Here is a 21891-nt window from a genome sequence, read left to right as displayed (position 1 = left end):
GTATTTTATTTTGATGTTATTTACTGTTTGTTTATTTTATTTTATTTTGTTGTACTGTAATTCTGGGCTTGGACTCATATTAGCCGCCCCGAGTCCCCTTTGGGGAGATGGTGGAGGGGTATAAATAAAGATTATTATTATTGTATAATCAACGTAATCGGTGTGTTTGCATTAACAGTGGTTCTCGGAGCCCCCGGTGGCGCAGTGGGTTAAACCCCTGTGCTGGCAGGACTGAAGACCGACAGGTCACAGGTTCAAATCCGGGGAGAGGCGGATGAGCTCCCTCTATCAGCTCCAGCTCCTCATGCGGGGACATGAGAGAAGCCTACCACAAGGATGATAAAAACATCAAATCATCTGGGCGTCCCCTGGGCAACGTCCTTGCAGACGGCCAATTCTCTCACACCAGAAGCAACTTGCAGTTTCTCAAGTCGCTCCTGACACGACCAAAAAAAAACCAGTGGTTCTCAACCTGTGGGTCCTCAGATGCTTTGGCATTTCCCCTACTACATCCTCTGCTCTGCTTCCCTCACAAAGCTGAAAACTGTATTCGGTGATAGTATGATAGCTGGGTCCCAGTGTTACGCTGATAGTGCAACTGGGGTTGTGAATGAGGGAAGGGAACACATGTCCAACCAGGTGGTCAAGAGAGGGGGTGGAATGAGAGCGGCCGGACTGAGATGCTGGGGGGGGGGGGGTCTTGAAGATAGTTCATTGTTGTACAAGGAGGCAGGATAGAAAGGGGGGGAAATAGGAGGAGTGATGTAAAATGAATCTAATCCAGCTTTTATTGAGCAGTTTCAGACAACAGAGCTGCCCCAGAGTTTTTGGCAAGCACATTGAATTTGTGCCTGACGCCCTCGAGTTTGTGGTCAGCCTGGATGTGGGCTGGGAACAACACTGAACCGTTTAATAATATTTTGGGTCAGATTACTGATTTCTATCCTGTGTAAGGTCTTTGCAAACCGTTTCCCAAACTGTTGTTTATCATTTTTCATTGAAGAACTGTTACATTGGGTTGTTGTAGGTTTTTTCAGGCTATATGGCCATGTTCTAGAGGCATTCTCTCCTGACGTTTCACCTGCATCTATGGCAAGCATCCTCAGAGTCACCTCACTACCTCTGAGGATGCTTGCCATAGATGAAGGCGAAACGTCAGGAGAGGATACCTCTAGAACATGGCCACATAGCACGAAAAAACCTACAACTCAGTGATTCCGGCCATGAAAGCCTTCAACAATGCACTGTTACATTCCTTGACTATTATCTGTGTTCCCCACGCATGAAATTAGTTCTGTGGTTTCGTCTCGCACCTGCGTTCCACAATCTGCATGCCCCGGAGTGTGGTGGAGGCTCCTTCTTTGGAAGCTTTTAAGCAGAGGCTGGATGGCCATCTGTCAGGGGTGATTTGAATGCAATATTCCTGCTTCTTGGCAGGGGGTTGGACTGGATGGCCCATAAGGTCTCTTCCAACTCTTTGATTCTATGAAACAGCCTTCCAGAAATAGAGTAACACTCGAGACACTGGGACCCAGCTATCATACTATCACCCTGTATTCTTTTCAGGAGACCCAAGGTACATCTACACCAGGCCTGGGCCAATTTTGGCCTTCCCTCCAAGTGTTTTTATTTTTATTATTTACTTACTACATTTATATACCGCTTTTCTTCCAAAGCAGTGGTTCTCAACCTTTGGGTCCCCAGATGTTTTGGCTTTCAACTCCCAGAAAGCCTAACAGCAGGTAAACTAGGTGGGATTTCTGGGAGTGATAAGCCAAAACGCCCACAGGTTGAATCAGAATCATAGAGTTGGAAGAGACCTCATGGGCCATCCAGTCCAACCCTATTCTGCCAAGAAGCAGGAATATTGCATTCAAAGCACCCCCGACAAATGGCCATCCAGCCTCTGTTTAAAAGCCTCCAAAGAAGGAGCCTCCACCACACTCCAGGGCAGAGAGTTCCACTACTGAACAGCTCTCACTGTCATGGGCCATCCAGTCCAACCCCATTCTGCCAAGAAGCAGGAAAATTGCATTCAAAGCACCCCCGACAGATGGCCATCAAGCCTCTGTTTAAAAGCCTCCAAAGGAGGAGCCTCCACCACACCCAAGCAGAGAGTTCCACTGCTGAACAGCACTGAGTCAGGAAGTTCTTCCTAGTGTTCAGATGGAATCTCCTTTCTTGTCATTTGAAGCCATTGCTCCACTCCAAGTCTCTGGGGCAGCAGAACACAAGCTTGCTCCCTCCTCCCTATGACATCCCCTCACATATTTATACATGGCTATCATGCCTCCTCTAAGCCTTCTCTTCTTCAGGTTAAACATGCCCAGCTCTTTAAGCCGCTCCTCATAGGGCTTGTTCTCTAGACCAGTGGTTCTCAACCTGGGGTCCCCAGATGTTTTTGGCCTTCAACTCCCAGAAATCCTAACAGCTGGTAAACTGGCTGGGATTTCTGGGAGTTATAGGCTAAAACACTTGGGGACCCACATGCTTTAGACCCTTGAGAACCACTGCATTAGCAGGTTGCCTTACATCCCCAAAAGGAGAGTGGCTTCCTTAGGAGCAGAGAGGTTGGTCGCTGGGTCTTCCTCTGAAGGGTTAAAGCGAGCGAGAGGGGTTCCTAGAGGGGAAGAAGGAAAACCTTCCAGCCAGTGGTGAGCGCCTCCCTTCCTAGAGAGGCACCGGAAGAGAGGCTTGAGCTGCAAGGGGTCCTCCGAGGGGGGAGAGGAGTGCCTTCCGGAAGGGAGCCAGTCCTCCATGGTGTGCTCTCTCCCCTCATCTGTGAGATCAGCTCAGCCATTGATGCTCCCACCTTTGCCATCTCTTTGCTGGGTAAACAATGGCCTTTCCTTCAGCTCTGCTTTCTGACCTGTTTCTTCTTTATTTACCTCCCTTTCCTGTCCCAGAGAGAGAGAGAGAAGGAGAGATAGATATATAGGGCCTGGCTGGCGGAGGGCCTGCTCCCTCTGCTCAGAAACAAGGGAGCAGCAGGGACCTCCACAGCCACACAGCCCTCCCACCTCTCTCTCTCTCTCGGACACACACACACACACACATATATATCTACTATCTCTATCTCTGTTTCTAGATCTTTATCTACTATCTCTATCTATCCTTATCTATATCTTTCTGTTTATATATATCTATATTCCTATCTATCACTGTCTATCTCTATCTCTATCTTTCTGTTTATCTAACTCTATCTCTATCTACTATATCTATCTATCTATCTACTATATCTATCCCTATCTATATCTTTCTGTTTATCTATCTCTGTCTACTATCTCTATCTATCCCTATCTATATCTTTCTATTTATTTATCTATATCTATCTCTATCCCTATCTATATCTTTCTGTTTATCTGTCTCTATCAGTCTATATTCCTATCTATCACTATCTATCTCTATCTATATCTTTCTGTTTATCTAACTCTATCTCTATCTACTATATCTATCTATCTATCTACTATCTCTATCCCTATCTATATCTTTCTGTTTATCTCTATCTCTATCTATCTACTATCTCTGTCCCTATCTATATCTTTCTGTTTATCTATCTCTATCTCTCTCAGTCTATATCCCTATCTATCGCTATCTATCTCTATCTATATCTTTCTGTTTATCTAACTCAATCTCTATATCTATCTACTATATCTATCCCTATCTATATCTTTCTGTTTATCTATCTCTATCAATCTATATCCCTATCTATCGCTGTCTATATCTATATTTTTCTTTTTATCTATCTCTATCTCTATCAATCTATATCCCTATCTATCGCTATCTATCTCTATATCTGTTTATCTATCTCTATCTACTATCTCTGTCTGTCTCTATCTTTCTGTTTATCTATCTCTATGTCTCTCTACCTATCTCTATCTACTATCTCTATCTATCCCTATCTATATATTTCTGTTTATCTATCTCTATCAATCTATATCCCTATCACTATCTATCTCTACCTACATCAGGGGTGCACAAACTTTTTAATCAGAGGGCCCGGTGTCAGTCCCTCAGACTGTTGGAGGGCCAGATTATAATTTGAAAAAAACATGAATGAATTCCTATGCACACTGCACATATCTTATTTGTAGTGCAAAAAACACTATCTCTATCTATCCCTATCTATATATTTCTGTTTATCTATCTCTATCAATCTATATCCCTATCACTATCTATCTCTACCTACATCAGGGGTGCACAAACTTTTTAATCAGAGGGCCCGGTGTCAGTCCCTCAGACTGTTGGAGGGCCAGATTATAATTTGAAAAAAACATGAATGAATTCCTATGCACACTGCACATATCTTATTTGTAGTGCAAAAAACACTTAAATGCAATACAATAATTAAAATGAAGAACAATTTAAACAAATATAAATTTATTAGTATTTCAATGGGAAGTGTGGGCCTGCTTTTGGCTGATGAGATAGGATTGTTGTGTGCTTTCAAATCATTTCAGACTTAGGTTGACCCTGAGCGAGGGCCGGGTAAATGACCTTGGAGAGCCATATCCGGCCCCCAGGCCTTAGTTTGAGGACCCCTGATCTATATCTTTCTGTTTATCTATCTCTCTGTACCTATCTCTACCTACCTACCTACTTGTCCCAGGATCTGATCCCAGGTTTTCTGCTTTAAACTGGACTCTATGAGTGCTCACTGCCAGATAATAAGGGGTAAACAGAAAACTTGGGATCAGATCCTGAGGCAGAGGGCCTGTCTGGAAGGGCCCTGAGCTAAAATTTAAAAGGGACTTGTACAAGAAAGAAAACAGCAAAGAGGAAACCAGACAAAGAGCCGGCAAATGTAAAAATAGATTTAGAAAAGTCAAAACACGCCCAGGCTTGCTAGGGAAGTTGAAATAAAAAAAGATCCTGGGATGTAGGGCCTGCTTGGAAAGGCCCCCAGGTAGCAGAGGGTGGTAGGTAGACAAGAGGGAGACTCGGGGCCCTTTGTTTCTTGGAGGAAGGAGCTCTGGAGGTCCCCCTGAAGCTGGCCAAGGGTTCCCTGCACTCCCTCCTCTTTCTCCACACCTTTCTCCTTCCACTTCCCTGTTAATTCTTCCACCTTATCTGGCAGTGTGGACTCATATAATCCAATTTAAAGCAGAAAACCTGGGATGGGGGGGGGGGCTGCCTGGAAGAGCCCCCAGGCAGCAGAAGGAGGGAGGCAGCAAGGAGGGAGACTCAGGCCCTTTGTTTCTTGGAGGAAAGGGCTCTGGAGCTCCTCTGAAACCGACCAAAGGATCCCTTCCTTTCCTCTCCCCCCTCCCTCTCCCTCCTCCTCGGCCTCCTCCTTCTCCTCCTCCTTCAGAGGATGGTGCCTTCCTTTTCAGCTTCAGCTAACTGGGGTCTGTGGGGCCTGAAAGAGTGCAGGGAGAGGCTCCAGGAACAAACCCTCCAGCATCTGCTGCCAGAAAGTGATTTGGAAGGATTCCCAAAGGAAGGGAAAGAGATAGCAAAGGTTCTAGGGGCAGAATAAGAGAGAGGACTACAGGGGAGAGTGTTGCTCTGTGAAAAGGAGAGGTCCCTCTCCCCAAACCCTTTCTCTCCAGATCAGGAAGCCAGTCCTCCATTCAATATTCATAGCAAAAAGTTATCCCACCTTGACAGTATTAACATGACCTTGTTTGTTTTGTAGGCCTGCCAGTTCTTCCGCTTCAGATATCTTCTGGTGTGAGAGGGGAGAATATCTTCTTCTAGTTTGGAGGCATTCTAGATGTACAGAACAAAGATGGAAGGGCAAGAGCCAGCTGCTGCCCATTTAGAAGTATTTTGTTCTACTGTTAAGGCAGAGAACAATAGGGCATTCTGGGAGGACCCTTCGAGGAAAGACTGGAAGAAGAGTCTGCTCCACTCAGACCTTCAGCGCCAGTGCTTCCGGTGTTTCCGCTATGAGGAGACTTTAGGGCCCCGAGAGGTTTGCAGCTGGCTCCACTCCCTCTGCCGCCTGTGGCTGAAGCCCGAGCGACACTCCAAGGCGGAGATGCTGGACATGGTGATCCTGGAGCAGTTCCTGGCCATCCTTCCTGCAGAGATGGAGCGCTGGGTGAGGGAATGTGGGGCAGAGACCAGCTCCCAGGCCATGGCCTTGGCTGAAGGCTTCCTTTTGAGTCAGGCAGAAGAGGAGAGGAAACCAGAGAAACTCCAAGTAAGAGAGAGAGGTGGGGGGGGGGGGGTCATCTTGTAGTTTCAAGTAACCAAGAATAATTGTTTTGAAAGATAATGTAAAACTCTTGTCCATATGTTATGTGCATTTTCCAACTATGGGTGACTTAGTCAGAAAAATAAGTGATTTCCATTTTAGCCTCCTGAACTCCTCAGTCCAGGCTTATTGCATTCACTTTGAACTAACTAATTTTGAAGAGTAGTCGAAACAGTTGGAACAAGTTCAGAGAAGCATTAGGAAAGAAGGACCTAAGTGTGTTCACCCTGGAACAATTGCCACGATTGTCCACCTTTGCTTTCTCCAAAAGGCTCTCATAGAGAGGAGGGGGCAATAATCTCCATTCCCTAGGGTGGGATAACCAGATATAATGATCTGAAGTTATAGGATGGTAAAATTTGAAGATTAAAAGCAACGTATTGAGAATTCCAGTGGTGTGCATTTCTGTAGATTCTTCTACAGAATGAAGAAAACTCATCTTGGGTCCCAACCATAATCCAAGGGGTCTGGAACAGGTTGCAGAAAGAGAGCCCTCCCTCCTTTTCTAATCTGTGTTTTTCTTCATGATCTGTGCTGCTTGTTCAGGTGCAGGACTCTTTCAGAGGTGAGACCAACCAGGTGGAGGAATCTCCTTCAGACACCACGTGCCTTGTCCAGACTGGAAATGGAGAATACATCACAGCTGGTAAGGGATGGGCAGTGATTCTTCTTGCTTGTTCACCTCCTCTTGAGTAGACCTGAAATGTCTGAGCTGTGTGAATAGAAAGACATTTCCCTCCAATATTTATTTATACCATTTCCAAAATTACTTCATTCCTTTGCTTCTTTCTGGATATTTACAGTGATGAATATGCTCTTTGCTACATTGGCACAAATATAGAAACGAATACAGTCAACCCTCTACATTTCCTGGGATTATATCACAACATCCCCATAAAACAAAATAGTCTTCATTAAAGAACTGGGATCGAAATCCAAAGAGGGAGTTCCAAAGAAGGCCATGGGGCAAGGGGAGAGTGACAGGCTTCTGAGGGAAGGAACTGTGGGGCAGCCTGGAAAAGGGACCGATCTCATCCTCTCTGGTGTTTTTCCTCTCTTTCACAGGCAGTGAAACTCGGCCAAGTGATAATAATTCAACTATTCATGATTCTTTCCTAAGAAGAGATTGTGCGGGACCAGATCAGGTAGGCAGCAGGATCCATGGAGGGGAGGGAAAGCCAAGTATCCTTGTCCCTTGAATATTGCCCTGACTCTAAATGAACTTCTTTCTTCTGCTTTCCTTCCATATGTTTTCAATGAATGACTTACTCAAAGATGTAAATCACAAATGGCTTCTTTTCTTTCACAATGTTGATGGTATTTTCTCCTCGCAGATAACATTTTTTCTCTTCAGGTGACATTTGAAGACGTGTCTGTGGATTTCTCAGAGGAGGAGTGGGCCCTCTTGGATCCAAGCCAAAAAGCCTTGCACCAGCAAGTCATGGAGGAGAACTTTGGAATTGTGTCATCTCTGGGTAAAGCTCCATTACAATTGTCCTTAACCAAATCACTTTACAAGTTCTGAAAATCACCCAGTGTTTCAGATCTCTTCCTCTGGAGCCATAGAAAATAAGCTTATTCCATATCCAGATAGGGGCCAGCCCAAGAAGACAATTGGCACTTTGTTGGGGGTGCCATATTATATGAAATGTAGGCACATAGTTATTTTCCGCCCACAGGCCACGCTTGAGATGGTGGTGGGAGTGAGAGAAGGGTTTCTCTTGCACCCAGGTAGGTTTGAGCAAGGAGATACAATCAGTCAAATAGCCATTTAGGTCTTTAAAGATCATAACCAGCAAATCGAATTGTGTCTGGAAACAAATTCACAGCCAGTGGCGCCATGGCAGCAAATGACTTGTGTGCTCTCTGTAGCCAGTCTTAGTTAACAGTCTGACTGTAGCTCTTTGGATTGGACAAATCTTTTAAAATCATTTATTTACTTATTTATTTATTTACAACATTTATATAACACCCTTCTCACTCTGAAGGGGACTCGGAGCAGCTTACAAAATATATATACATACAATATATTATATTATTAGCATAGTACAATATCAGTATTATATATTACTATATTGTACTACACCATTATATTGTATTATTATTAGTATTATATTGTATTACATTATAATATTATAAATATTATATGTATATACAATAATATATTATTAGTAAAGAACAGGAGACGAGATGGAGCTGTCTTCTTCCCCCCTCTCTCTTCACTCCAGCCAGAGCACAGCAGTTGGATTATAGTAATCCAAATGGGATGTAACTAAGGTATGTACCACCAAGGGCAGATCTGGGTTTTCAAGGAGGAGATGTAGTTGGTGCAAGGCACTCCTGGCCACGCATTAAACCTGGGCCTCCAGATTCTATGCCAAGTCCCAAACTGGAGACCTGTGTCTTCAGTGGTAATGTAACCCTATCCATCACAGGTTGAATCTCTAATCCGTGATCTGCCTTATGACTGACCAGTAGCACCTCTGTCTAGTCTGGATTAAGTTTCAGGTGGTTTATTTATTTATTTACGACATTTATATGCCACCCTTCTCACCCCGAAGGGGACTCAGAGCGGCTTACAAGGTATATATACATACAATATATTATTAGCATAGTACAATATCAGTTTTAAATATTGCTATATTGTACTATATCAATTATACTGTAATATTATTAGTAATATTACATGTAATATAAATATATAATGATAATATACTATTAGTGGTATTATATTGCATAACATTATAATATTATAAATATTATATGTATATACAATATATTATATTATTGGAATAGCACAGGAGACAAGGTGGAACTGTCCCCTGCCCCCCCCCCCCCTCTTCACTCTGGTCCAGAGCAGCAGTTGGTGCTCATTAGTAATCAGTAATTAGTAATCATCCCATTACTGATGAGATACATTGGTTTAGTTGGAAAGGAGCAGCAGAGCTGGGTGTCATCTGCATACAGATGGCACTGCACTCCAAAACTCTGAATGACCTCTCCATATATACTTTAATAGCATAGGGGACAAAACAGATTTATTTATTTATTTACGATATTTAAAGCCTACCTTTCTCAGCCATACGGTGACTCAAGGCAGGTAACAGATTGGCACAATTTGATGTCAGGCATTCTTAAATGTGCCATGAAAAACAATCAACATTACAATATAAAACATAAATAAAAACCATTACAGCATATAATCATCAGTGTCATCTTGTTAAAAGCGTTACCCAGTAACATCATGGGGCCATTCCATGTTTTGGGTTGTTGTAGGTTTTTTTGGGCTATATGGCCATGTTCTAGAGGCATTCTCTCCTGATGTTTCGCCTGCATCTATGGCAAGCGTCCTCAGAGGCTATATAGCCCGAAAAAACCTACAACAACCCAGTGATTCTGTCCATGAAAGCCTTTGACAATACATTTCATGTTCATCATTCATAGTTCCATGTTATCTATTTCGCTGCATTCTCAAAAGCTTGCTCAAAGAGCCAGGTCTTTACTTTTTTTCGGAAAGTCAGGAGGGAGGGGGCCAATCTAATATCCCTGGGGAGGGAGTTCCATAGCCGTGGGGCCACCACTGAGAAGGCCCTGTCCTTCGTCTCTGTCAATCACACTTGCGAGGCAGGCGGGATTGAGAGCAGGGCCTCCCCAGACGATCTTAAACTCCTAGGTGGTTCATAGAAGGAGATACATTTGGACAGGTAAGCTGGGTCAGAATCGTTTAGGGCTTTATAGGCTAAAGCCAGCACTTTGAATTGTGCCCGGTAGCAAATTGGCAGCCAGTGGAGCTGACGCAACAGAGGAGTAGTGTGTTCGTAACCTGGCTGCCGCCCTTTGGACCATTTGACCATTTGAAGCTTCCAAACAGTCTTCAAAGGCAACGCCACGTAGAGCGCATTGCAGTAATCTATTCGGGATGTAACAAGAGCGTGGACGACCGTGGCCAAGTCAGACTTCCACGTCTGAGGAATCCCACAGGCAATAGGCAAGAGGTCGAACAGGAATCCCGCAGCAGCACTTTCTGGGTTTGCCTTTCTAGGAAGGAACAGAGCCACTGTGAAATGCCTCCAATTCCCATCTAGGAAGGCGACGCAGAAGGATGCCATTGTTGATATGGAGCACTGCTGAAATGTTCATTGGAATCAATAGGGACACATTCTCCACTTCTGTCTGGGTCCATCTCTAGGCCATCAAACAAGGTTACCAAAGCAGTCTGCCCCATAAGCAGATTTCCTTGAGTGGATCAGCCCACTGTAATTCAGCCTCTCTCTTTTCCTGCTGCCTTCCACTTTGCAGAACATTATTGTCTTTTCCAGTGAGGTGCAATATCTCATGTGTATGTCCCAAGTAGGATGTCCTCAGTCTGGTCCCTTTGACTCTCTAGGAGAATTCAGACAGTTAATTAAGTTCACTCCCATTCATGCTCTATGCAGTTCCCAGGAGAGAGTGAGGCTGAAAGCTCCAGGGTTGGAAGAGAAGTAAATCAACATGTATGTACCCCCCCTTTTCCCTCTCTATATATACTTATTTCGTCTTGGGGGCCAAAGCCCCAAAAGGAGTGGCCTTTTATTTGAAATATAATTAATATTTTAAGTTGGTCCATGAAGTGTTTGAATTAGGTCTATCAAGCTATTTCAGAGCCTTTCCAGTCCATACATACACACTTTGACTTGCAGATGTATAGATGTCTTCATACACAAAAATTAATACAATATGTACTAGGCTTGGGCAATCCATGGTTCTAAATGGTTCTAAAGTACTTACAAAACTAAAGTACTGGTGGTGAAAATTTCAGAACTCTAACAAAACTTTCAAAATGTAATTATTATTTCATTATTGGCGATTTTTATGACAGAACCAATTAGGAACTGCCATTTAGAATGAAATTTTGAGAGTTTTGTTAGAGTTTTGAAATTTTCATCACCAGAACTTTAGTTTTGTAAGTACTTTAGAACCATTTAGAACCATGGATTGCCCAAGCCTAATATATACCAGCCCACACTTGTGAGGCTGACGATATAAATCAGATTTTGCCTCATGCTAATTCAACAGTTGGGGGTGCTTTTTAAAAAGAGACTAAGGGGTTAAAATGAGAGAAATAACATTTAATCCATAATATAATGAGCGACAAAACAGAAAGAGATTGCCAAATCCCATATCTAGGCAGCTTCATTCAATCCTTTTTTTTTTTAAAGGGCAACTTAATTCTGGCTTCTAATCCTAATTTGGATGTTTGTTCTGCTGCCTGATGCCATGAAGCTAAGTTCATCTATCTTTGTGGCATCAGGCAGATCAAGGGTTTTACCTTCCTTGTGCCAGAAATATAGGGGATTTCAGAGAAACTTGGGTTAAGGAAACATCTCTATTTCCCCCAGCCCTGGTTGAGTTATGATATACTTTGAGGCTTGTATATTGGTATAATATTTAGAGCAAAAACAAAATATTTTTTTCTTTTAACAGCCAGTGTGGGAAAGGGCTGTCTTGACTAAATGTATTTTGTAAATTGTATATGTTTTAACTCTAATATTTTTCTTTTCAACACATGGTCACACTTCCCTTCTTTTCAAACCATGTAAAGAGAAGACACCATTTAAATATTTGGAATTTGGAAGGAATTTTAATTGGAAGGAAGCACTCACCTTTTGTCAAGAAACTCGCACAAGGGATGAACCATTAAAATGCGTAGAGTGTGAAAAAAGTTTCAGCCAGAAGTCAAACCTTGTTCGTCACCAGGCAACTCAGACAGAACAGAAGCCATTTAAATGCACAGAGTGTGGAAAGAGCTTCAGTCATAAGAGAGTTTTTGTTCGTCATCAGGCAACTCACAAAGAAGAGAAACCATTTAAATGCTTGCAGTGTGGTAAGAACTTCAGTCAGAAGGGATTTCTTGCTCGCCATAAGGCAATTCACAAAGGAAAGAGATCATTTAAATGCCCAGAGTCTAGAAAGAGCTTTGGATATAAGGGAGGCCTTGTTCAGCATCAGGCAACCCATAGAGGAGAAAAGCCATTTAAATGCCCAGAGTGTGGAAAGAGCTTCTATCGAAAGGCACACCTTGTATTTCATCAGTTAGTTCATCCAGGACAGAAACCATTTAAATGCTCAAAGTGTGGAAAGAGCTTCAGCCGAAAGATACACCTTGTACATCATGAGGCAGCGCACAGAGGAGAAAAGCCATTTAAATGCTCCGTATGTGGAAAGAGCTTCAGTCAGAACTCACACCTTATTTTCCATCAGAGAAAACACACAGAAGAAAAGCCATTTAAATGCTTTGAGTGTGGAAAGAGCTTCAGTAGTAAATCAAATCTTGTTCGTCATCAGGTAATTCACACAGGAGAAAAGCCATTTAAATGCCCAGAGTGTGGAAAGAGCTTCTATCAAAAGGTACACCTTGCCATTCATCAGTTAGCTCACACAGGAGAGAGACCATTTAAATGCTCAGAGTGTGGAAAGGGCTTCAGTCAGAAGAGAGACCTTTTTCGTCACCAGAAAACTCACACAGGAGAGAAGCCATTTCAATGCTTGGAGTGTGGAAAGAGTTTCAGTTGGAAGACAGTCCTTGTTCGTCATCAGGCAACTCACACAGGAGAGAAACCGTTTAAATGCTCAGAGTGTGGGAAGGGTTTCTGTCAGAAGAGAGACCTTGTTCGCCACCAAAAAACTCACACAGGGGAGAAGCCATTTAAATGCTTGGAGTGTGAAAAGAGTTTCAGTTGGAAGAGAGGCTTTGTTCATCATCAGGCAACTCACACAGGGGAGAGACCGTTTAAATGCTCAGAGTGTGGAAAGGGTTTCAGTGAGAAGAGAGATCTTGTTCGCCACCAGAAAACTCACACAAGGGAAACACCATTCAGATGCTTAGAATGTGGAAAGAGCTTCAAACGGAAGATAGTCCTTGCTTGTCATCAGGCAACTCACACAGGAGAGAAGCCATTTAAATGCCCTGAGTGTGGAAAGAGCTTCTGTCAGAAGTCACACCTTGTTCGTCATCATTTAGCTCACACAGGAGAGAGACCATTTAAGTGCCCAGAGTGTGGAAAGAGCTTCTATCAGAAGTCACACCTTGTTCGTCATCAGGCAACTCACACAGGAGAGAAGCCATTTAAATGCTCAGAGTGTGAAAAGAGCTTCAGACAGAAGAATGATCTTGTATGTCATCAGAAATCTCACACAGGAGAGGTACCATTCAGATGCTTAGAGTGTGGAAAGGGCTTCAGAAGGAAGAAAGTCCTTGCTCGTCATCAGGCAACTCACACAGAAGAGAAACCATTTTCATACTTAGAGTCTAGAAAGAGCTTGAGTCAGAAGGCAGTCCTTGTTCATCATCAGGCAGCTCACACAGGAGATAAATCGACACCATATGCTTAAAGACCAGAAAGAGCTTTCATGAGAAGCAAAACCTTTGTAAGCTTGAAATCTGTCACTGGAGATAAATCGTTTAAATGCTCGTAGTGTGGAAAGAGTTTCAATCAGATGCAATTTTCTTTGTCATCACGCAGCTAACACAGGGGAGAAATAATTTCCATGCTAGGGAGCGTGGAAAGGACTTCAGTCAGAAGAGAAATTTTACAAAGCAGTCACATTGGGAATAAGCCATTTAAATGCTTGGGAGTGTGGCAAAGCTTTCAGTTGGGAAAAAAACTTAGTTCATCATGAAGCAATGCACACTGGGGAGAAAGAGGGTCTGCCTTAAGAGCGGTGTCACTCATCATCCAGTAACTCATATATGAAAGAAACAGTTTATTTATGTGAAGAAAGCTTCAGTCTCAAGGAATACTTCAAATTTCTTGAAGTATTTCTTCAAGAATACTTCATGCAATTCACTGACTGAAATGATTAGCATCAAAAGAGCTTCTGTCAAAAGATTCATTTCAGTTCATACCAATTGTCCAGCACAGGGGAACAATTCTTTAATGCTTCAGAGCGCCGGTACAGCTGGAGTAAGACAAGTTTTCTTGTTTTACATCAGAGAGGGCATGGATTTTTGTCTTAGAATCACTGAGTTACAAAGCCATGGTATTTCGGGGAAAATAATAATCTCAAATAATAGAATAATAGAGTTGGAAGAGACCACATGGGCCATCTGGTCCAACTCCCGGTCATGCAGAAAAAGCACAAACCTGATCATTTGACCTCACCTCTGAGGATGCTTGCTATAGATGCAGGCGAAACGTCAGGAGAAATGCCTCTAGAACATGGCCATATAGCCCGAAAAAACCCACAAGAACTTACTGATCAGTTGTCTTTGATAAAATATGTAATTAAGCATAAGTGATAATATTTTGAGAGCTAAAGCATATTTCAGGTTTTTAATCATTCATGCATACTGGTTACTGCAAAGATTTCCTGTCCTATTAGGGTAAAAAAATACATTTAATTGAGAAGTTTGATGAGAATTGTGAGGATGGGTTCGATTAATGACTAAGAGCCCCGTGTATCATGTAATTCTATGTATTCTATGTATGTGGGACTGAGTTTTCTTTCATGAAATACCTAATAAAGCATAACCGATGAATTGTTTTCTAATCAATTATGCATATTGGTTACTGTGAATATTTCTTGTCCTATTTATCTATATATATAAAAATGCTCTGTGCATAATGAGTACCTTAAAAACAAAAGAACCAATGAACGAAATTACACCACATTTGGCAACAAAATGTCTCACAACACAAGGAGTGACCATCACTCAAAAATGTATGATTTTGTCATTTGGGAGTTGTAATTGCTGGGATTTATAATTCACCTACAATCAAAGAGCATTCTGAATCCACCAACGATGGAATTGAACCAAACTTGGCAGACAGGACTTCCCTGACCAACAGAAAACACTAGAAGGGTTTGGTGGGCATTGACCTTGAGTTTGGGAGTTGTAGTTCACTTGCATCCAGAGAGCACTGTGGACTCAAACAATGATGGATCTGGACCAAACTTGGCACAAATCCTCAATACACCCAAATATGAGCACAGATGGGGAAATAGACTTTGACATTTGGGGGTTGTAGTTACTGGGGTTTATAGTTTACCTATAATCAAGGAGATTCTGAACCCCACCAACGACAGAATTGGGGCAAACTTCCCACACAGAACCCCCATGACCAACAGAAAATACTTAAGGCCATCCAGTCCAACTCCCTTCACCAGGGCAAGAAAATGTAATCAAAGCCCTCTGATAAAGAGCCATCCAGCCATAGATATAGAGAGACATGATTCACACACGCACAGATATAGTATCCTAGATTTGAAAGGACCCCTAAAGAAGGACAATTAAATGTTGCCTGTTCCAGAGTCGGCAAACCAGATAATCTCAACATCAACACTGACAAAGAGCCATCCAAGAAATACTGTTTACCCACAAACATAAAGACATTACATATATTAGAAACCAACACCTTCTCGTTACTTTATTTTCCAGATCACCAGACTGGGCCACAGCAACGCGTGGCAGGGGACAGCTAGTAATGTATAAATAATAGAAAATTTATTACAGATGTGTGCATTCAATCTCAAATTAACACTTCGTGTTTCTTCAAATATGTAACTGAGAATTAATCTAGTTTAGCCTGAAGGAAAAGTGTGGTTCGAATTCTGAGTCTCTTCTGTATGTTATGATAGTAATAGAATACTTTTGCACTGTGTCTATTTGCTAAGGTCTAAAGCAGTGGTTCCAAATTGAAAGCACCTCTGACAGATGGCCATCCAGCCTCTGTTTAAAAGTCTCCAGTTTCTACAGCGCATGAACAGCATTCTTTAAAATCATAGAGTTGGAAGAGACCTCCTGGGCCATCCAGTCCAACCACATTCTGCCAAGAAGCAGGAAAATTGCATTCAAAGCACCCCTGACAGATGGCCATCCAGCCATTGTTTAAAAGCCTCCAAAGAAGGAGCCTCCACCACACTCCGAGGCAGAGAGTTCCACTGCTGAACAGCTCTCATAGCCAGGAAGTTCTTCCTCATGTTCAGGTGGAATCTCCTTTCCTGTAGTTTGAAGCCATTGTTCCGCTACTCCCCGATGGATGTCAGGAGGTGCAATACTGGCTAAACAGTGTAATTTCTCCAGTGGTGTAGGGTGCAGACACCCCGTGATAATGCAACATGTCTCATTAAGAGCCACAGCCAGTGTTTTAGTGTGGTGAGATGTGTTCCACACTGGGCATGCGTACTTAGCAGCAGAGTAGCCAAGCGCAAGGGCAGATGTCTTCACTGTGTGTGGTTGTGATCCCCAGGTTGTGCCAGTCATGAAAGATATTATTTCTAGCGCCCACCTTTTGCTTGATGTTCATGCAGTGCTTCTTGTAGGTCAGAGCATGGTCCAGAGTGACTCCCAGGTATTTGGGTGCGCTGCAATGCTCCAGTGGGACTCCTTCCCAGGTAATAATCCTCAGAGCTCGGGATGCTTGTCTGTTCTTAAGGTGGAAAGCACATGTCTGTGTTTTACAAGGGGTATTTTTTAAGTAAGGTCCGTTGGAACGTAAGTACACAATGAAAGTTTATTTCAAAAAAGTAAATTTATTTTCAGAAAGTACATACTTCACTCTATTTTTCGACATAGTTGCCAAGTTTGTTCAAACACTTCTCATACCTCTGAACCAAATTTAAAATACCCTCTTCATAAATCCTTGCTTCAACTGAAGCCACCAAATCGTATGTAATCAAAGAAGGGCGACCGGAGCAGTCCTCATCATGGACGTTGTCATGGCCATCTTTGAATTGTCGTACCCACTTACGCACTTTGCTTCCACTCATAACAGTATCACCGTACACTTCACAAATCTGTCGATGAATTTCTGCAGCAGGCAGGTTCCTTGCTGACAAAAACCGTATCACTGAGCGAACCGCACATGCGGAGGGTGAGTTGATAGTCTTAAACATTTTTAAAGCACTGAACAGAACCGTACAGGTTAGCGACAGAGCAGAAACTGAGCACAGTTGTTCCTGAGGCATGCCGGTACACGCGCTCATTGCGGTATGCGCACGAACTACTAGTGTCTACAACAAAACGGACCTTACTTAAAAAATACCCCTTGGAGATGGGTTAGGGATCAGCTGGTTTTCCCTGTAGTAAGCGGTAAGGGCACCTAGAGCTTCGGAGAATCATAGAATCAAAGAGTTGGAAGAGACCTCATGGGCCATCCAGCCCAACCCCATTCTCCCAAGAAGCAGGAATATTGCATTCAAAGCACCCCTGACAGATGGCCATCCAGCCTTTGTTTAAAAGCTTCCAAAGAAGGAGCCTTCACCACACTCCGGGGCAGAGAGTTCCACTGCTGAATGGCTCTCACAGTCAGGAAGTTCTTCCTCATGTTCAGATGGAATCTCCTCTCTTGTACTTTGAAGCCATTGTTCCATTGCATCCTAGTCTCAAGGAAGCAGAAAACAAGCTTTCTCCCTCCTCCCTGTGGCTTCCTCTCACATATTTATACATGGCTATCATATCTCCTCTCAGTCTTCTCTTCTTCAGGCTAAACATGCCCAGCTCCTTAAGCCGCTCCTCATAGGGCTTGTTCTCCAGACCCTTGATCATTTTAGTCGCCCTCCTCTGGACACATTCCAGCTTGTCAATATATCTCTTGAATTGTGGTGCCCAGAATTGGACACAATATTCCAGGTGTGGTCTAACCAGAGCAGAATAGAGGGGTAGCATGACTTCCTTAGATCTAGACACTATGTTCCTATTGATGCAGGCCAAAATCCCATTGGCTTTTTTTGCCACCACATCACATTGTCGGCTCATGTTTAACTTGTTGTCCACGAGGACTCCAAGATCTTTCAGAGAGACCACCTCCCTGCTCCCACTCTTACCGCCTATTTCTGGGGTAAACAAGGGCCTTTCCTTCAGCGGGAGGTGGCCAAAAGGGAGGCTCATAGGATCCAGTTCAAAGCAGAAGACCTAGGATGACATCCTGGGATGGAGGGCCCTCAGGCAGCAGCAGAGGGTGGGAGGCAGGCAGGAGGGAGGCTCAGGCCCTTGGTTTCTTGGAGGAAGGGGCTCTGGAGGCTCCTCTGAACCCTGCCCTCCCTGCCGCTTCTTCCCCTTTATGAAAACATAGAGTTGGAAGAGACCTGGTGGGCCATCCAGTCCAACCCCATTCTGCCAAGAAGCATGAATATTGCATTCAAAGCACCCCTGACAGATGGCCATCCAGCCTCTGTTTAAAAGCTTCCAAAGAAGGAGCCTCTACCACACTCCAGGGCAGAGAGTTCCACTGCTGAACAGCTCTCACAGTCAGGAGAGCTGTTCAGCAGTTTCCAGTCTTCATGAGAAGACTGGAAAGCTTAGAGAAGACAATTATGCTGGGGAAAATGGAAGGGAAAAGGAAGAGGGGCCGACCAAGGGCAAGAAGGATGGTATCCTTGAAGTGACTGCCTTGACCCTGAAGGAGGTGGGGGTGGTGACGGCCGACATGGCACTATGGCCTGGGCTGGTCCAGGAGATCACGAAGAGTCGGAAGCAACTGAACGAATAAACAGCAGCAATTGGAAGAAAACTACGTTAAAAGCATTGTTGAAGGCTTTCATGGCTGGAATCACTGGGTTGTAGGTTTTTTCAGGCTATATGTCCATGTTCTAGAGAGGCATTCTCTCCTGACGTTTCACCTGCATCTATGGCAAGCATCCTCAGAGGTGGCGCCCCCGGTGGCGCAGTGGGTTAAACCCCTGTGCCGGCAGGACTGAAGATCGACAGGTCGCAGGTTGAAATCCGGGGAGAGGTGGATGAGCTCCTTCTATCAGCTCCAGCTCCTCATGTGGGGTCATGAGAGAAGCCTCCCACAAGGATGATAAAACATCAAATCAACCAGGCGTCCCCTGGGCAACGTCTTTGCAGACGGCCAATTCTCTCACACCAGAAGTGACTTGCAGTTTCTCAAGTCGCTCCTGACACGACCAAAAAAAAAAAAATCCTCAGAGGTAGTGAGGATATTATGTTATGTAGCCAAGATGGCTTTCTAGGAAGATGAAGATGTGCCCTGGAGAAGGCCAGCAATCTTCTACTTGGAAAGAGGGACCATCACCATTCACTTGCCTGAAAAAGAAAGGAAGGGAAAGGCCCTTGCTGACATGCTCAGGACAACACTGACCGCCCCAATGGAAGGGGCCTGGGCTGCTGACTACTCACAAGGAATCCCAAGGAGCAGGCGGGAGATGCCAATGCCTCTTCACAGCTGACTCTTTGCCTGCTGCCAGAAGGACAGCTTTGAGGGGCCATCCTGGCTTCCTTGGGCATGAGTTCCAGGTGGAAGGAGCCATTGAGAAGGAAGGCCTCTCTCTCCCTCTTCTGCTCTTTATTTATTTATTTATTTATTTACTATTCTTGTATACCGCTGTATCTCAAGCCCGAGGGCGACTCACAGCGGTTTCCAAACTTTCCACTCCTAACTGCAAAGGGAGGGAGAGAGGCCTCTCCTGGGGGTCTGGGCGGGTTCCTTCAGGGAGGAGAAAGGCCTCCTTCCTTAGGTGATCCCTCGTTGGCCGAGTAGGATAGTCTTCCAGGAGCAGTATTCTGGTGGCTCCGTAGGTGGCTGTGGAGCCCTATTCTTGACCTGCATCTTCTCCCGCAGTGAGGGCATTGGTTTCCAGGTGGAAGGCGGTCTCGGTTGGGGTTGGCTTGATGCACCTTCCTCTTGGCACGTTTCTCTCTTTCACCCTCCATTCATGCCTCCTCAAATTCCGCAGCACTGCTGGTCACAGCTGACCTCCAGCTGGAGTGCTCAAGGGCCAGGGCTTCCCAGTTCTCAGTGTCTATGCCAGAGTTTGTAAGGTTGGCTTTGAGCCCATCTTTAAATCTTTTTTCCTGTCCTCCTACATTCAGTTTTCTGTTTTTGTGTTCGGAGTAGTGCAACTACCTTGGGAGACAGTGGTTGGGCATGCGGAGAACGTGGCCGGTCCAGTGGAGTTGATGGCGGAGGACCATCGCTTCAATGCTGGTGGTCTTTGCTTCTTCCAGCATCCTGACGTTTGTCCGCCTGTCTTCCCAAGAGATTTGCATGATTTTCCGAAAGCAGCGCTGATGGAATCGTTCCAGGAGTTGCATGTGACATCTCCCAGGCTATTCAGGACAATTTTATACCTCCATGCTACTTGCAGATATTAATTCAGATACAACCTACAATGTTGCAAAGTTCTGTGCAGCAGCACACAAAATCCGTCAGGGAATGACTAGTCCCAAAAGTTAACTGTGTGTCCAGTAATCTTCTCTGAATCTAAAATTTGGTGATGGATCTGGGCATTGTATGTTTTTGTCCTGTTTCCCATTTCCTTCTGCTCCCTCACCCATATTGTGCTTCAGTAGTTATATTTATATTTTTAATGTACCAAACATACTAAGTTTGTATGAAAATGTGACTATTTCCTGTGCTGGTCAATGACCGAAATAAATGATTTGATGGTTGATGCATGTGACGTCTGTAGACAGTCCACATCTCGCAGGCGTATAGCAGGGTTGGGAGGACAATAGCTTTATAAACAAGCACCTTGGTCTCCCTATGGATGTCCCAGTCCTCAAACACTCTCTGCTTCATTTGGGAAAATGCTGCACTTGCAGAGCTCAGGCGGTGTTGTATTTCGGTATTGATGTTGACTTTGGTGGAGAGATAGCTTCCAAGGGAGCGGAAATGGTCAACATTTTCTAATGTTACACCTTTATGCTGTATCTCTGGCATTGGAAAGGGGTTGGCTGGTGTCTGCTGGAACAGCACCTTGGTTTTTTCAATGTTCAATGACAGGCTGAGCTTCTCGTATGCTTCTGTGAAGGTGTTTAAGAGTGGTTTGTAGATTTTCTTCGGAATGCGCACAGACGACGTTGTCATCAGCATACTGGAGTTCTATAACAGATGTTGTTGTAACCTTGGTTTTGGCTTTCAGTCTGCCGAGGTTGAATAGCTTGCCATCTGTCCGATAGATGATTTGCACTCCGGCGGGAAGCTTCCCATCAACAAGGTGAAGTATCATAGCGATGAAGATGGAGAATAAAGTTGGGGCAATAAACACATCCCTGTTTGACACCGGATTCCACCTTAAATGGGTCACTTTGGCAGTCCAAAACTGTTGCCATCAATGTTACACCATTAAGCTGTATCTGTGGCATTGGAAAAGGATTGGCTGGTGACTGCTGGAAGAGCACTTTGGTTTTCTTGATGTTCAGTGAGAGGCCGAGCTTCTCGTATGCTTCTGCGAAGGTGTTTAGAGTGGCTTGTAGGTCTTCTTCTGAATGCGCACAGACGACGTTGTCATCAGCATACTGGAGTTCTATAACAGATGTTGTTGTAACCTTGGTTTTGGCTTTCAGTCTGCTGAGGTTGAATAGTTTGCCATCTGTCCGATAGATTATTTCCACTCCGGTGGGAAGCTTCCCATCAACAAGGTGAAGTATCATAGCGATGAAGATGGAGAATAAAGTTGGGGCAATAACACATCCCTGTTTGACAGCAGATTCCACCTTAAATTGGTCATTTTGGCAGTCCAAAACTGTTGCCATCAATGTTACACCATTAAGCTGTATCTGTGGCATTGGGAAGGGGTTGGCTGGTGCCACTTTGGTTTTCTCCATGTTCAGTGACAGGCCGAGCTTCTCCTATGCTTCTGCAAACCTAGCAATGGCTGAGGCCTCAGACACATAAGGGCTGGAACTCCTCTCTGAACTGAGCCTGGAAACAGACTGGCGGGCAGTGAAGGAGGAGTTCCTAGAG

At 44.1% G+C, this 21891-nt stretch overlaps 1 protein-coding gene across 2 annotated transcripts; it reads left to right on the top strand.

Moving 5' to 3' along the window:
* Positions 1-2717: 2717 nt before the first annotated feature.
* On the top strand, positions 2718-14731 carry LOC132765779 (zinc finger protein 605-like). 2 transcript variants are annotated; one of them, XM_067465181.1, is made up of 6 exons: positions 2718-2832; positions 5639-6148; positions 6755-6848; positions 7268-7347; positions 7557-7677; positions 11784-14731. In XM_067465181.1, exons 2-6 carry the CDS (start codon positions 5717-5719, stop codon positions 13571-13573), a joined length of 2517 nt encoding a protein of 838 aa, XP_067321282.1. In that variant the 5' UTR covers positions 2718-2832; positions 5639-5716; the 3' UTR covers positions 13574-14731. The 2 variants fall into 2 exon arrangements, with proteins under 2 accessions (XP_067321282.1, XP_067321281.1); XM_067465180.1 differs by having other exon boundaries at positions 6749-6848.
* The last annotated feature ends 7160 nt before the right edge of the window (positions 14732-21891 follow it).

The sequence above is a fragment of the Anolis sagrei genome, chromosome 2 (assembly GCF_037176765.1).
Source record: "Anolis sagrei isolate rAnoSag1 chromosome 2, rAnoSag1.mat, whole genome shotgun sequence".
NCBI classification, from domain to species: domain Eukaryota; kingdom Metazoa; phylum Chordata; class Lepidosauria; order Squamata; family Dactyloidae; genus Anolis; species Anolis sagrei.
Note: the sequence above shows the minus strand (reverse complement) of the source record. Positions and strands in the feature narration are given on the sequence as shown.

Coding starts and splice junctions, on each gene's coding strand:
- LOC132765779 (XM_067465180.1), top strand. CDS start 5,717: ATGTACAGAACAAAGATGGAAGGGCAAGAGCCAGCTGCTGCCCATTTA. Junction 6,849..7,267: donor TGGAGAATACATCACAGCTG/GTAAGGGATGGG, acceptor TCTCTTTCACAG/GCAGTGAAACTCGGCCAAGT. Junction 7,348..7,556: donor ATTGTGCGGGACCAGATCAG/GTAGGCAGCAGG, acceptor TTTTCTCTTCAG/GTGACATTTGAAGACGTGTC.